Source organism: Myotis myotis, unplaced genomic scaffold (assembly GCF_014108235.1).
Source record: "Myotis myotis isolate mMyoMyo1 unplaced genomic scaffold, mMyoMyo1.p scaffold_m19_p_5, whole genome shotgun sequence".
NCBI classification, from domain to species: Eukaryota; Metazoa; Chordata; class Mammalia; order Chiroptera; family Vespertilionidae; genus Myotis; species Myotis myotis.
Window position 1 is genome coordinate 103767486 of NW_023416357.1, and position 15494 is coordinate 103782979.

Sequence of the window (15494 nt, forward strand, 5' to 3'; positions counted from 1 at the left end):
CTGGCCCCAAGGCCCCCTTTTCTCTGACTCTCCACTGAGCTGGCAGCAGCCACGTTGACTCGCTTCTTTCCCATGGCGTTTCTAAGGCCAAAGCAGCCCTGCCTTCTCTCTCCTGCTGCTCCTTCTACCCTAAGCCCTTCCTTGTTGCACTATTCCTGGCTTTAATGAACATATTCTCAAAATAAAAAATATATATATAAAATAAAAAAACCAGGTCCTAGTCCAGATCTTGTACTCCTCCACAGCGGTCTATGTAGGCTTCTATCAATCTAATTCGGCCCATGGCTATAATCCAGACTACTGAGAGAATTTAACTGCAGATATGAAAATTGCAATCATTACTGAAGGTTCTATTGGACAGCACTGCTCCAGAGCCGGATTCTGTTTGTTGCTGGAATTAACTGGCACATACCCCCACATCCATCAGAGCCAAGGCACTTCTGTCTGGTTTACATATTTGGGAATCCAGTTTAACCATCATTGGTCCTCAACTATTCTAATGGGCATTCAAGACACCATGTTTAGGAAGTGGCCTGGGAGCTGAGAGGCCCAGGAGCCGCCCCTGCAGGCTTTCTGTGGTCGGAGGGAAGGGAGGCAGAGCCCCTGGGAGGACGGTGCGGATCTTGGCCAATGGGGAAATCAAGCAGGACAATGACCCCCGCATGAGGACCTCTACTCTGCCACAAGGTAGCATCTCTCAACTGAGCATTCTCAACTGGGGCCACTGTGCCCCTGGGGGTCCTGGCCTTTCGAAGCTGGGCGGGGGCGGGGCCAGACTGGGTGCTGCTTAGTCCCCCTTTAGTGACCTCAACCAGCAACTGGTGGACATGGGCTTTCCCCAGTGGCATCTCGGCAACCACGCCACAGAGCCGTGACCCCTCCTGCCCCTCTTCCTGCTCATGCTGCTCAGTGGCGTGGACTCCCCTGGTGGGCTCATCTGCCTGAGTCAGCAGTGATCTCTGATGTGTGTTTGGGGGGCAGGCAGAGGGGAGAGGGAGTTGCTAGGCCTCGGTGTGAGCAGGCGCGTGGGGAGGGGACGCCAGTAGTGCCTGGAAGGTGTGCTCAGAGAACGCTGTTCCCACATTGTGTTGAGCATGATGCAGAGGGAGTCTCCAGTCCAGCATTCCCCAAATATCAGGTGGATACCCTCATTCTCTTGAGATGTTTGTAGGTAGTATCGGGCCTGCATTTAGCACAAAGAGTAAAACAGGGGCTCCCTTTCCATTCTCTTCCAGTCCTTTTGTGCCAGGAAGACAGTCTCAGGTGGTGCCAGGATGGTCGCATGCCTCTGGGACACGTGCTGATTTCCCTGCTTCTAGGGAGCAGGCCTTGGGCTCAGGGCAGGTGGACAAAGTTCCCAGACTTTTAAAGGGATACGTTCATCAGCTTCCTTTTATTTATGAAGGTGGCACTGGCACTCTATTGATCATGGTGGAGCTTTCAATAAATACATTTAAATTAAAAAAAAAACACCTTATACGCTGTGAACTGAAACATGTAATGGTGCAGCCACTTTGGAGAAGAAGTTGGCAGCTCCTCAAAATACTAAATGTTTTTAATCATATGGGCATAACCACATGACCCAACAATTCCACTCTTAGGTATATACTCAAAATAAATGAAAACATAAAAACTTACACACAGACCAGATCCAAGATGGCGGCCAGCAGGAGGCTGATGAAGGAGCTTTAAAAAACCTGAAAATTTGGAATGAAAACCTCCGTAACATCCAGGTTGATGAAGCTAATTTGTTGACTTGGCAAAGGCTTATTGTCCCTGAAAACCTCCATCGGATTAGGGGGCCTGCAGAATGGAAATCAACTTCCCAGCAGAATACCCATTCAAACCACCGAAGACCACATTTAAAACAAAGATCTATCACCCCAGCACCAATGAAAAGGGGCAGGTCTGTCTGCCAGGAATTAGTGCTGAAAATAGGAAGCCAGCAACCAAAACTGACCAAGTAAGTAATCCAGTCTCTCATAGCACTGAACAACCCACCCAGCCTGAGCACCTGCTTCGGGCTGACCTAGCTGAAGAATACTCCAAGGACCGTACAAGCTTCTGTGAGAATGCTGGAGTTTACAAAGAAATATGGGGGAAAGCGACCTGTGGACTAAAGCCTGCGGCGATTGATTCCGCGAGTGTGAGCAGACACCCCGCGAAGCAGGGCTCTGAAAATTGGCACTGGCCACCACCTGGCGTTTGCTTGTGGCAGTTACTAACTTTCTACAGTTTTCTTTCTTTTTTTTCCTTTTTTTAAAGATACTCTTTCTTTTTTTAAAATATATTTTATTGATTTCAGAGAGAAAGGGAGAGGGACAGAGAGATAAAAACATCAATGATGAGAATCATTGATCATCTGCCTCCTGCATGGCCCCCACTGGGGATCGAGCCCACAACCCAGGCAGGTGCCCTTGGCCGGAATTGAACCCGGGACCCTTTATCCCACAGGCCAATGCTCTATCCACTGAGCCAAACCAGCCAGGGCTAGACCTTAAGGTTTAAAATAAAAGGTTGTGGTTCCCTTTCTTCCCATGCCCTTTCAACGCCCACTTTCTTGTATTCAGTTTATTTCTCACTCTTTCGCTTTCCCAGACCTAGACCCCATCTCCTCCACAAAGGAGAAGAGACAGCTCTGTTTGGTCCGGTGGCTTCTCTTCTCCCATGTTGCACTGCCCAGTGTGGGAGTTCATTCAAGTTATTCTGATTCCAATTTATAACATCCTTTTTTTAAATTTTAAAAACAAGTAAACCACCACCACCAAAAACACCCCCAAGAAACTGTGAAAAGGGAGGCCCACCTCTTATGTAAAAATCTGGCCACTGTTACCACAATAACACTGCTTAAATGGCAACCCTGATGCCTGTGTGAGGCCCGCCCGCTGGGGGAGACCCTGCAATATCAGGTCTGTGGCCACCCAGGGGGAGGGAGCAGCCAGCCAGAGGACACTGCACTTGTTCCAGAAACTTCTCATCAGTTAGAGGCCCCTGAGATCAAAGTGTTACGCCCCTCCCTGCAGCCATTTTAGAAGATGTGCTGGTCGTTACAGACAACACTAAACCAGAATGTCCATTTGAAATTCCACACTCACCAGTCAGCAAGCTCCATCCGAATGTGCTCATTCTCCACCTCCTCAGAGCAGCAGCCCCACCCCAGCCCTCATCAGCACGGTTTGACCCTTTGCAGGGTTGGTATTGGCAGGGCTCAGCCAGAGCCAGAACCAGTCTGGGGTCACCGATGCCCTGCTGGCCTCTTCCTTCAAAGCAGCCGGCCAGGCCAGCCCAGGAACAAGATGGCCTTTCTCCCCCTGACGCACAGCCTTTGCAGAGTCAGGCTCCACGTGGAGCTCACTCAGTAATGTCCTTTACCTGTGTTTTACATTGTTTTGACTGCCTTTTTTTGTAGAAATAAAAATTCACCTTAGAATTAAAAAACAAAACACAAGCTCATACACATGCAAAAACTTGTTCACAAAGCATCTATCCTATCTAATAATAGACAAACATGGTAATTGACCATACATTCGCTACGCCTCCCATGGGCTAATCAGCATGATATGCAAATTAACCGCCAACAAAGATGGTGGTTAATTTGCATACGTAGGCTCCAAGCAGTGGAGCGAAGCCTGACGGCCCGGGGCCGGCAGAGCAGCTAAGCCTGACGTTTCCAGGGCCGGCTCTGGCCAGAACTCAGCCAGAGTGAAGGCCTGGGCCCCGGGTTCCGGAGGCAAACCGGTGCCAGCAGCCAGGGGAAAGGAAGGCCTATTGCATGAATCTCTTCGTGCACCAGGCCTCTAGTATATGTATAAAAGTCTAAGCAACCATTATGACTGAACGACTGGTCAACTGTTCAGTATGACATGCACTGACCACCAGGGGGCAGATGCTCAAAGCAGGAGCTGCCCCCTGGTGGTCAGTGCACTCCCACAGCGGGAGCACCACTCAGCCAGAAGCCGGGCTCACAGCTGGGAGTGCAGCTGCGGTGGTGGCAGGAGCCTCTCCCGCCTCCCCTCCGTGGCAGTGCTGCTGGCAGCAGTGGCAGGTGGCGGCAGCAGTGGCAGGTGGCGGCAGCGGCAGCAGCAGCAGCGGCAGCTGGCACAGTAGGCTGGGATGAGGGCAGCGGAGCTGTGCCCAGCCCTGGCTCCTCCCCGGCTGCCTGCCACTTTGGCACTGCTACATCCCTTGGGGATCAGTCCGAAACCCGGCAGCCCGACATCCCCCACGGGGTCCCAGATTGCAAGAGAACACAGGCCAGGCTGAGGGACCCCACTCGTGCATGAATCCGTACACTGGTCCTCTCATTATTTACAATTGCCCAAAAGCAGAAACAACCCACATGTCCACCAACTGATGAATGGAATATTATTCAGCTTTAATAAGAAATGAGTAGTGACACATGCTTTAAGATGGGTGAACCTTGAAAACATTTTGGCAAGTGGAAGCAGCTGTCATATAGGACCACATATTGTATGTATGATTCCATTCATTTCAAATGTTCAAAAAAGGAAAATCCATAAAAACAGAAATAGATTAGTGATTGTCAGGGCCTGGGAGGTAGGAAAGAAATGGGATTTGGGGTTTCTTTTTGAGGTGATACAAATGTCCTACAATTAAGTGTGGTTATGCTGTAGAGCTCTGTGAATTTAAAAATTCATTGAGCCTTGGCCAGTGTGGCTCAGTTGGTTGGTTGGTTGAGCATGGTCCTATGCACCAAAAGGTTGCCAGCTCAATCCCCAGTAGGGAGCGTGCAGGAGGCAGCCAAACCAAGTTCATTCTTGCATCAGTGTTTCTCTCTCCCTCTTCTTCCTCTCTCTAAAAATCAATTAAAAAAAAAAAAATATATATATATATATATGTATATATATATATATATATACACACACACACACACACATACACACACACACACACATACATTTTAAAAAATCTCACTGAGCCCTGGGCAGTGTGGCTCCGTTGTTTGGAGCATCATCCCGTTCACCAAAAGGGGTGGGTTCCATTCCCGGTCAGGGACATGCCCAGGTTGCCAATTTGATCTCTGGTTGCAGCACGTGCAAGAGGCAACCAATCAATGTTTCTCTCTCACATTGATGTTTATCTCCCTCTCCCTTTCTCTCTCTCTAAAATCAATAAAACATATTTTTAAAAATAATGAAATTTTTAAAAAGTGATGTTATTAGACATTTGGAGGTAAACATCAGTCGAAACAACTAAAAGGAGTCAGGACGGTTCTAGAGGAATGCGATTCGTAAGGGGGAGTGCAGGGCATTGCTATTTTTCATTTGCTTATACCATGGAATGCTATCTGAATTTTTAAAACTATGTGTACTATTATTTTGAAAGAAAAATAAAAATAAATTTTAAAAAAGACTTTTGCTACTGAAAACAATTACTTTAAGACGTTTTAGGCCCGGCTAGTATTGCTCAGTGGTTGAGCGTCTATGAACCAGCAAGTCACAGTTTGATTTCCGGTCAGGCACATGCCCAGGTTGTGGGCTCAATCCCCATTAGGGGGCGTGCAGGAGGCAGCCGATCAATGATTCTCATCATTGATGTTTCTATCTCTCTCTCTCTCACTCCCCTCCTCTCTGAAATCAATACAAATATATTTTTAAAAAACAAACCAGGAGATGAAGTTGGAAACTTGGGCTGGGCTCAGAGTTCATGACATCTGGAACAAGAGGAGTCTTGTTGAGCCCCCTTGTATCCCAACTAAATTTGTTGTGATTCCTTTGTACTCCCGTTTCAATCTCCTCCCTTGGGCCATCTGCTGAGGCTGGAGAGCTCTAAATAGCCCTTCTAAACCCTTTTCAGCAAATAGTCATCGAACATCTGCTATGCACTAAGGGTGACACTCAGTGCTGGGGATACACGGGCTCCCCATGGTCCCAGCTCCCAGAGAGCCTGCTGCAGTCATCGATAAGGATTACCAAGTACAAGGACCTGTGGGACCACATAACAGGAGGCCTTGCTCAAATCTAGGGGCCAAGACAAGCTTCCTGGAGGAAGTGAGAGAGAAACTCCTCCTCGGCATCAGGACCAGCTGGGTGTCTGTGGGCTCCAGCTGGGAGCAGAAGCGAAGACAAGCTGCTCAGTCTCAGGCCTGGGAGGGGCGGGTTCCGTGACTGTGCAATGAGGCATCCAGCCAGCCGGGTGGGTCTGGAAGGGGTGGCAGATGTGTCAAAGGCATTAACACTTCCCCCAACTCCTCCGGCTTTGTGGCGCCCGAACCTTTAGTTTTAGCCCCTCTGGGGGCTCCTCCACAGTGCTGGTCTCCCCGGGACCCACCAGGTGCCCAGGGCAGTGTGATACCCAGACCCTCAACCAGGAGTACCCAGCTCCCTTCCCCCGCTCCTGCTACTCTCCTAGAAAAAGGCTGCCAAAGGCTAGAAGCTGCATTTCAGCGGGTCTGGGGTCCCAGATGCAGTGACATCTGCAGTTCTGACCTTGAACCCCTCCTACGAATTTGTCCCTGGCTCAGTGACACTCCCAGGGACTAGGATGCCCCTGATGACTCCTCTGTCCTGCCCTTTGAGAGACCCTTGGGTCTAGACCAGCCGTGGGCAAACTACGGCCCGCGGGCCAGATCTGGCCCGTTCGGCTGTTCTATCCGGCCCGCGGAGCCGAAAGAGCAGAGGGTTCTCTGGCTCTCCCCTCCGCTCCTTCACCAGCAGCAGTGTTAACATGTATTAGTTCACACAAACACTCCATCCATGCTTTTGTTCCAGCCCTCCGGTCCAGTTTAAGAACCAACCCATTGTGGCCCTCGAGTCAAAAAGTTTGCCCACCCCTGTTCTAGACACCTGTACACCGCCCACCCAGATCACTCATCTTTCCTGGGGCAGCAAAGACAGACAGCCCCAGAGGCCCCCACTCTCTAGCCTGGCTCAGGAGGGGGCTGTCCCCCTGGCACAGAACCAGGGATGAATTGGCTCGTTCCCTATTCCCTCATCACCACGGACCCGTCTCAGGCTAACTGGTGGAGACAGACCAGGAGAAGATGCTCGGTGCTGTCAGACATCTGTGCTTCTGGGCGCAGTGGGAGAAATGAAGAGCCCGCTGGGAAGTGGGGCGGAGCCACGAAGCCTTTAGGAAAAGGAGGCCTAGAGCTAAGTCACAACAGACACCTTAATGGCCTTCCTTCCCCAGGGAGTCAGAGAAGAGCAAGGCATCACTGGCCCAGCCTGGAGAAGGGAAATGAGCTGCCCTGCTCTGGAACAGGCTGGAACCTGGAGTGGGGGGAGGTAAGGGAGAAAGGAAACGAAGGCAGATGGGGGACTGGGGTCCAGCCCGGCCATGGAGGCCTCTCAGTCAGCTTCAAGCCTGTGAACTTTATTGTGAGGGCAATGTAGAGCCATGAGGCTTTCAGTAAAAGACAAGGAACTTCACCTCCCGGATCGTCCTCCCCCAAACCCATAACCCAAATCTAATCATGAGAAAAATACCAGACAAGCCCAAATTTTAGGAATATATTACAAAACACCTAACCAGTGCTTCCAAAACTGTCAAGGTCAGCAAATACAAGTCTGAGAAACTGTCACCCCAGAGGAAGCTAAAGAGGTATGACAACTAAACGTAATGTGGAATCCTAAAGGATTCTGAAACAGATAAGACATTAGAGAAAACTTATAATTAAAATCCATATCAAGTGTGGATAGCCCTAGCTGGTTCGGCTCAGTGGATAGAGCGTCAGCCTGCAGACTGAAGGGTCCCAGGTTCAATTCCAGTCAAGGGCACATGCCTGAGTTGCAGGCTCGATCCCCAGTAGGGGGCGTGCTGGAGGCAGCTGATCAATGATTCTCTCATCGTTGATGTCTCTCTCCTTCCCTCCCTCTCTTCCTCTCTGAAATTTAAAAAAAAAAAAGTGTGGATAGTTAATAGCAACATGTCATATATCCATACAATAGATTATTCAACAACAAAAAGATAAAATACTGTTACACGTTAGAATCTTGAAAACATTCCAAGTGCAAGCAGCAGACACAAAAGACCATGTATTGTACACCTCCATCTGTCTGAAAGCCCAGAATAGGCAAATCTACAGAAGTAAATCAGTGGTTGCCAGAGACTGAAGGGCGGGGTGCGGAAATGGGGAGTGATGGGAACTGCTAATGGGTGGGGTGGCTCTTGGGTAGGCAAGAATGTTCCAAAATTAGATTGTAGTGATGCTGCACAACACCATGAATATACTAAAAACCACTGAATTGTTCGCTTTAAATGGGTGGATAGCTCAATAACTTAAAAATAGTAACGTTGTTGGTTGGTTAGTTGTAACAAATGTACCACTGACAGATGTTAATAGGGGAAACAGTGAACTCTCTGTATTACTCTTGTAAATTTTTTGTAAATATACAAAACTACTGTAAAATATAAAAAGCTTATTTAAAAATTTATACAGCCCAGTGTGGCTCAGTGGTTGAGCATTGACACCTATGAACCAGGTCAGTTCGATTCACAGTCAGGGTACAGGTCGTGGTTGCAGGGTCAGCTCCCAGCAAGGGGCGTGCGGGAGGCAGCCAATCAATGATTCTCTCATCATTGATTTCTCTCTCCCTTCCCCTCTAAAATCAATAAAAACATTTTTTTAAAAAATTTAGACACATATACAAGTTTGTTTTTAAAGCAAGTGAGTTAAGTGCTGTTAAGGGCTTGAAAGAGACATGGCCACAGAAGACTTACGGATATTCATGAGGGGGAGAGGCATTCAGTTGGATGGGGTGTGGGTTGGTTTCCTATTGGGGCTTTAACAAATTACCACAAACTCAATGGCTTAAAACAACACATTTTATTCTCTTAGAGGTCTAGCGGTCAGAAATCTAAAATTATTTTCACTGGGCTAACTCCTGTCAATAGAGCTGCATTTCTTTGTGTTTTCCTGCCTTTTCCAGCTTCTACAGGCCACTGCGTTCCTGACACAGGGCCCTTCCACCTTCAAAGTCAGCAGCAGTGTTAACAGCTTCTCCTCCCTCACTTTGACCCTCCTGCCGCCCTTTCCCTTCATAGGACCCTTGATTACACTGGGCCCATCTCAATTATCCATGATAATCTCGTCTCAAAGTCAACCATTTCTGCAAAGTCCCTTTTGCTACGTAAGGTCACATATGCACAGGTTCTGAGACTGAGGATGTGGACATCTTTGGGGGCAATTATCCTGCCCACACAGGGGGGCATCAGGGAGGTGAACAAAGGAACAGGCAGTGAGGGGAAGGGAGGTCAGCTGAGTAGGTGGAGCCTAAGGTGCCTGTGGGACATCCAGGGGAGTTGTCCATCGGCTTCCTTCCATCTAGTCACCAAACACCAAGCACCGCCCATGAGTTAGTCACCGGGACATAAAGGTGAGCGCTGTACTTCACTGGTCCTAAGAGACCTCTCTTCACATCTGAACATTTCTGAAATCACAATGCACTTTCTAATCGATGACATCTTACAACTGCAATGGGTAGGGTCTCCTTTTTTAATGACACGAAGTAAACCATTTTACAGCCAAAGGCACCTTGGAGTCAATGAAAACGAGGTCTGGCTTAGCACTAGAGTGGGTGTGATGATTACAGAAATTGCAGGCCTCACTAGAACATCAGGTACCCCCTGGTTCTGGCCTGGCCCCTTCCACCCCCCAGGTGTCCCATGGCTCTGGTGCTCAGCTCTCCAGGAACTAACGAACTCCACCAGAGCCCTGGCCACACACATGCTCAGCTAGTCCCACAGGAGGTCCAGGGACCGATCCCGCCCCAGGTGTCACCTGTCTTGGGAGTCAGGCCGTTCACCTGGCCGCACACTGAAAAGACCCAGCCTCCAGGCCATTACCTAGATGAGTGGTTCTCAACCTTGGCTGCACATTAGAATCACCTGGGAATCTTTTTAAACTCTGATTTCTGGGCCTCATCAGGTGATTCTAATGTGCAGCCAAGGTTGAGAACCAGACCTAGATCAACTCACTCAATTCTCTGAGAAGTAATTTTATAGCTCCCCGTGAGATCCCAATGGCCAGCCAAGGTGAAAAGGGGAGGAATCAACCTAACTTGGTGCAAGTGAGGAGACTAAGGCAGCACTAAAGGGATGAGGGGGGCGGGGATGTTCCGGTCTCACTATAGAATTATACCTGAGACATGGTATAATTCCACCCCGCTCCCTCACCCCCTAGCTCTGAATTCCTGGGAGGGGACCAGCTCAGTTATCTTAGTCCCCTCAGGGCACTAGCCCTGTGCCAGGCACACTGTGGGAGCCCAGAAAATATAAGCTTCAGGGTCTCAAATGCCAGGCAGAAAAGATCTGGTACCAAGAAAGGTCTGGGAAAGGAGCCCCTTGGGTCTGTGCCAAGCCTGATTTGCTGTGTAACCTCCAGTGAGCACCGCCCCTCTCAGCGCTTGTTCAATGGACAGCTGAAGGGTCCTTCAAGTGCCAACACTGAGTCTGCGCTTCACCTAAGGAGCTTGAGACCGTGGGAGCCGGTGAACACCAGGCTTCCTGCTCACACCCAACAGATGTCCGAGCCCTTCACGGCCTGAAACCTCCACTTCCGGGGCTCTATCCTATTCTAGCTGCAAGGACGGAGACTCAGGTCCTAACAGCCAACGACCTAAGAACAGCGAAACAGGGACTCCCACACCGGAGAACGACGTGGGAGTGAAGAGGTTTTCAGATGGTGAGCAGAGTCCAGGTGGGGAGGCCACAGGACACCTGACAGCCCTGGCTCTGCCCCTAGGAGTGGTAAACAAAAACCAGAAACTCTCAAAGAGAAACTTCATGAGGAAATACTCAAGGACAGAGGCAAATCCAAAGGGGCTGTGGAGGTCCCTGGCTTCTGGCCATCAGGACAGTCAAGGGCCTAATACACAACTATAGACTTTTATTGGGAAAGGAAATCGACTGAAAAGTGGCCCCCAATATCCTCACTGCCTGAGGCAACTGGGGCCTCCTCCAGAGAGTCCAGGAAAGAAAGAGCCACTAAACTGGCCCTCAGAAGGCTCAGGTGTAGAGGTCAAAGTCAATACGTTTTGAGTTGTAGAACTGTCCACCAGGGGGGTCCAGCTTCCGGCAATAAACACCGTCAGGGAAGTAGCCTTCATTCACCCACGTCTGCAGGAAGAGAGGGCAGAACTGGAGGAGGACTGTGAGGGCTGGGAGGGAGAGACGAGGCAGATGGGGCTCACCTGCATCTGGCTGCTGGAGAAGGGCCCGTAGAGCTCAGCATCGCCTGTATTCTCCCACTTATATTCCCACATCACATCCAGCAGGCCGTCTCCTGGGGACTCTGGTTCTGAAACAGCAAAGCCATCTGGGCTTCAAGGGTCCTGCCCCTGCCCACACCCCACCTCTGCCCTGAAATCTCACCTCCTCTCTGGACAGGGGTTGGGGTCTCCAGCTCCCCTTCTGCTACTTCATCAGCAAACATGTCCAGAGAAGGCTGGGGCGTGGGGTCAGGGGGTCCCTGGGTCCGGCACCCCAACCCCTTCAACTGCATGGCCAAGCGTTCTCTTGTCTCCTGATAAACACCAAGGTTGCCTCGAGCCACCATCTGGTCGGCCAAACTGCACAGCCGGTCCAAGCGCTGGGGGGAACTGGGCCGCCCAGGCCCCTTGCTACCCCCTTTGCCTCCTCCTCTGGCCCCCAGACGCCTCAGTGCCCCAGCCACTGTCTCTCTTGGCAGCAGGAGCTCCAGAAGGCCCTCCAGGAGGGCTTGGGGACTCATTGGTGTCTGGCCCAGGCTGTCCTCCTCCTCGGAGTCTGACGGTGAGCGCTGACCAGGTGGCCTCTCCCTGATCTTCACCTGTAACGTGAAAATGGGGGCGGGGGGGAGGTTTATTTCCTACAAACTGCCAGCAGGGCCCAAGCACTTGCTGCCTCCAGGCCCCAGCCATGCCAGCCCCAGAGCCACACCCAGTCAATGTTGTCCAGCCAGCTGTCTCGGATCTGAGCATCCCGGTTCAGGAAGTAGTTGCCATCAGCATCAAAGTGGCCTTCCTCCATCTCTTCCTGAAGGTTGAAGGGTGTGATGCGCACACCTCCCTCACTGGGGAGTGTGGCTGCTTCCTGACCTGCACCAAAGACACAGGTGTCCATGCTGGCAGGCAAGAGACAGGAGCCTCCTTCGTCCACATTCCCAGGAGCCCCTAGCAGAGTCAGTTCTTGGGTATAACTCACCTTCCACATCCTCTGAGGCCAGGATGTCGTATTTGCTGGACCCCTCGTCATCATCATCCTCCTCATCGCTGTCCAAAGAGTGTTTGCCTTTGAAGCGGCTCCCAGGACCTCCTGCCCCAGCCACAGGGTCCACTAGCTGTGAGCAGGAGTCAGACAGTCCACAGATGCAGGTTACTGGTTATTGAAGGGAACCAAAGTTTTGCCAACCTGAAGCTGCCTTTTTGGAATATTAATTTTAAGCTATTAAGAAACAAGACTCAGAAAGAACCTTTGGCCCTCCCCGCTTTCCTGCCCAATAGATTCAAACAAAAGAAACCTACTATAGCAGTGGTTCTCAACCTTGGCTGCACATTAGAATCACCTGGGAATCTTTTTAAAATCCTGATTTCTGGGCCTCATCCTCCGGAAATTCTGTTTCTTTGTTGGCGGGGGGGGGGGGGGGGGGGGGGGGGCCACAACATTGGTAACAAAGAAACAGATCCCCAGTGTGGGGTGTGCAGGAGGCAGCTGATCGATGATTCTCTCATATCATTGATGTTTCTATCTCCCTCTACCTCTCCCTTCTGCTCTGAAATCAATTTTTAAAAAATTGTTTTAAAATGTCATATATACCTAATGTTGCCTCACTGAGTTTGGAATTGTCATACTTATGTGAATTTCCCATGTGCATGCATTAAATTTGATTTTCGCCTGTAATTTGATTTTTGGCCCAGCTACAAGAACTTAGAAGGTGGGAGGAAAGTATTAATTTTTTTTCTTCGCACCCGCACTCTTCCTCAAAATGCTCCAGGATCTGGACTCAACCTGAGAATCCCCCAAACGCCCTTCGCAGAGAACATGAAAACCTTGCCCTTTCTACCCGTTCTTTCTCCCCAAAGCTTCTCCCGTCTCTGGCTCCAGTTCCCGTTTCCTCCCCTCACTCCTCCCCAGAACACGGAGGCCGGCCCCTCACCTTCTTCTTGGGAGCACCGACCTCCTCCTCATCCTCCTCGTCTCCCACGCCCTGGAAGGTCACTTTCCGCTTCGGCATGGCTGCACAGAGGGTCTTCCCCAAACAGCAGAGGGAGAGGTGCAGATTAGGGGACCGGCGAGAGGACACTCGCCGCGAGAGGGCCCTCAGCGCAGCACTGCCAGGTGCGCACAGGGCCAGGCCGTGGGGGAAGCAGCACAGAATCGGGGCCGGAAGGGGAGTTGGCGGCCCAGAGGCCCCGGGACCCGGGATGGCATCCAAGAGAGCTGCTGGGGGCGGGTCCGAGAGGCGGGCACGCGGAGGGGCTCCCACCCGCACCCCCACCCGAGACGCGCGGGGACCGGCTTCCTCCCGTGACCACCCCATTCCCGGCTCCTGCAGTCCAGTCGCGACGCGGGTCCGCGGGCTGACACCCGCTCCTCCACCCCAGCTCCCTCGGGCCCGTGAGGTCCGGGCGGACCCGGGACCTAGCGCCCTGGTCCCCCGGCTCCTCCCTCCGCCGAACCCCCAACTCCGCCGCGGGCTGGCCCCCACCTGCTGTGTGCACAGCTCAGAGCAGCGGCAGAGCCGCGGGACTCACGCAGCGCCCGGCGCGCTCACCTAAGGACCCTGGGCCGCCCGGCAAGGGAAGGGGAGCTGCTCGCGCCGGGGCTACATCCGGGGCACAGGCCTTCACCCGGAAGGGAACTGTGGAGAGCGCCCGGAAGGCCGGAAGTGGCCTCGCTCCAGGGAGGACCAACCGACGCCGCGGGCGGGAGTTCGGGCGGAGCGGGGAAGTCACACCCCCTCTCAGAAGTGACGCAAGCTGTTCTGGGCAATACGACGAGAAGACGGGACCTGTGAGCTGCTGGACCCCCATCGAGCGAGCGGGATGGGCCCACGCAGTGTCCATTCCCTCCCACAGCAGTAGCGGCTCTGGGGACGGGGGCGCCAGGTCACGGTGCGGGGCAAATCCGAGCAGGGCCGATGGGGTCCTGCCCTCGTTACTCTTTCTAGGGTTGCGTCACCTTTCCTCAGGGCTGGCCAACCCTGCGCCCCTCACCATCCCACTGGAAATCCTTCCCCAGCTCGGCGGCCAGTCATCGGCCCTCTCCTCTCCCTGGGGTGAGCCCGGCTCTCCCGCTGGCCCGCCTTGAGGCCCCGGACCGGACTGGGGTGGGCACTCTCCGGACCCAGCTCCCTTTAGGACGCAGGGGAAGTAATTTACCCACCCCTCTCCCGGGGCTGATTCTAGGCTTCCGAAGTGGAAAGGGCCCCGCTACCGGAGAGGTGGCCGTGGCACCGGCTCGCAGCACCGAGGCCAGAGCCCCCTGTGCCCTGATCTCAGGTAGGCCCGGGGAAGGGCACCAGAGCCCCTCTCCAACCACAGCCGCAGAATGAAGACCCTCTTAGCAAACAGGCCCCGGCCCAGGGCCCCTTCCCGGGTTCTGTAACCTGGCCCGAGGCAGGGCTGGGTGGGGAGGTGTCTCCGTGCTGCGGGGACACTCAGAGCCTGAGTGCCACCAAGCTGAGGCTGTGCCCAGGAAGAGCCTACTGGGACCATAGGAGGCAGCATGGGGGCCCCCAGGGGAACAAGATGGACCACCCCTCCTCCTGCCCGTCTCCTCCAGATCGTACTACCATGAAACTGCACCCAAAGTCTGTGCTCAGTTTCTCCCACAGGTACAGGTTCCAGACCTGGAGGGCATCATGCTAATGAAGGACCAAAATACCAGCTACCAGGGTCCCTGGTTCATCTTCCGGGGAAGCCGCCTCTTCTACCAGGAGCACCAGGCAGACATACCCCTGGGCCTCATCCTGTTGGAGAACTGCCAGGTGGAGCCATGCCTCGGGCCACAGAACCCTATGCCTTTACCGTCCTGACCCCTGGGGTAGAGGGCACAGAAGTTGGGCAGGCCTACAGGCTGGAAGCAGAAAACCAGGAGCGGGGAGCCTGGCTGTGGGTTCAGGCTGGGGTGAGCTGGAGGCAGCTGGCTGTGCTACGACCCCCACCCGCTAGAGGCTCAGTACCAAAGCTGTGCCAAGCAGCTGGCCAAGAGCCCAGCTCACCCCCACATCCCCCATCCCCCCCAGGACTGTGGCCTTCTAGCCACCCTCAGTCCCCACTCCAGGTTCCAGGAGTTGCATGAGCGCTTTGGGAAGGAGATCCGGGCACTGCAGCTGATAGGTAGAGGGCTTCCGGAGGCCAGTGACAATGGAGACAGCCGATCCCAGGCAAAGATGGGGCAGGAGCTCAACCATTGTTTGTTGATGAATGGCTGAGAGATGGACCAAAGGCCAAGGGGTACCCACCTGCCAAGACCAGCCAACTGCTTCAATAGATCCTGGCTCACTCATCACTTGCTCCCTCCCTCTCTAGTCCTTATTCTAACCCCCTTCA

At 52.6% G+C, this 15494-nt stretch overlaps 2 protein-coding genes across 8 annotated transcripts; one reads left to right on the top strand and one right to left on the bottom strand.

Annotated features, from left to right (window-relative positions):
* Positions 1-8773: 8773 nt before the first annotated feature.
* CD2BP2 (CD2 cytoplasmic tail binding protein 2) lies at positions 8774-13824 on the bottom strand. 7 transcript variants are annotated; one of them, XR_004967400.1, is made up of 8 exons: positions 13715-13773; positions 13097-13176; positions 12145-12280; positions 11881-12038; positions 11335-11770; positions 11154-11278; positions 9936-11079; positions 8774-9827 (listed from the first exon to the last, which is right to left on the bottom strand). XR_004967400.1 is itself a non-coding variant. In XM_036308200.1 (7 exons), the coding sequence occupies exons 2-7, from the start codon at positions 13172-13174 to the stop codon at positions 10969-10971; spliced, it is 1044 nt and encodes a 347-aa protein (XP_036164093.1). In that variant the 5' UTR covers positions 13175-13189; positions 13715-13824; the 3' UTR covers positions 8774-10968. The 7 variants fall into 7 exon arrangements, 6 of the variants coding, with proteins under 6 accessions (XP_036164093.1, XP_036164092.1, XP_036164094.1 ...); XM_036308200.1 differs by having other exon boundaries at positions 8774-11079; positions 13097-13189; positions 13715-13824; XM_036308199.1 differs by having other exon boundaries at positions 8774-11079; positions 13097-13189; positions 13649-13802.
* Positions 13173-15418, top strand: LOC118656581. The gene is made up of 4 exons (XM_036310016.1): positions 13173-13278; positions 13664-14218; positions 14349-14441; positions 14777-15418. The coding sequence occupies exons 1-4, from the start codon at positions 13173-13175 to the stop codon at positions 15241-15243; spliced, it is 1221 nt and encodes a 406-aa protein (XP_036165909.1). The 3' UTR covers positions 15244-15418.
* The last annotated feature ends 76 nt before the right edge of the window (positions 15419-15494 follow it).

Bases quoted from the DNA above. Each gene is read 5' to 3' on its own strand.
- LOC118656581 (XM_036310016.1), top strand. From the start codon at position 13,173: ATGGCTGCACAGAGGGTCTTCCCCAAACAGCAGAGGGAGAGGTGCAGA. The intron at 14,219-14,348 runs GTGAGCCCGGCT...GGCTGATTCTAG, and splicing joins GGCCCTCTCCTCTCCCTGGG to GCTTCCGAAGTGGAAAGGGC. The intron at 14,442-14,776 runs GTAGGCCCGGGG...TTTCTCCCACAG, and splicing joins CCCCTGTGCCCTGATCTCAG to GTACAGGTTCCAGACCTGGA.
- CD2BP2 (XM_036308200.1), bottom strand. From the start codon at position 13,174: ATGCCGAAGCGGAAAGTGACCTTCCAGGGCGTGGGAGACGAGGAGGAT. The intron at 12,039-12,144 runs GTGAGTTATACC...TCTTTGGTGCAG, and splicing joins GGCCTCAGAGGATGTGGAAG to GTCAGGAAGCAGCCACACTC. The intron at 11,080-11,153 runs GTGAGCCCCATC...CTCTTCCTGCAG, and splicing joins TCTCCAGCAGCCAGATGCAG to ACGTGGGTGAATGAAGGCTA.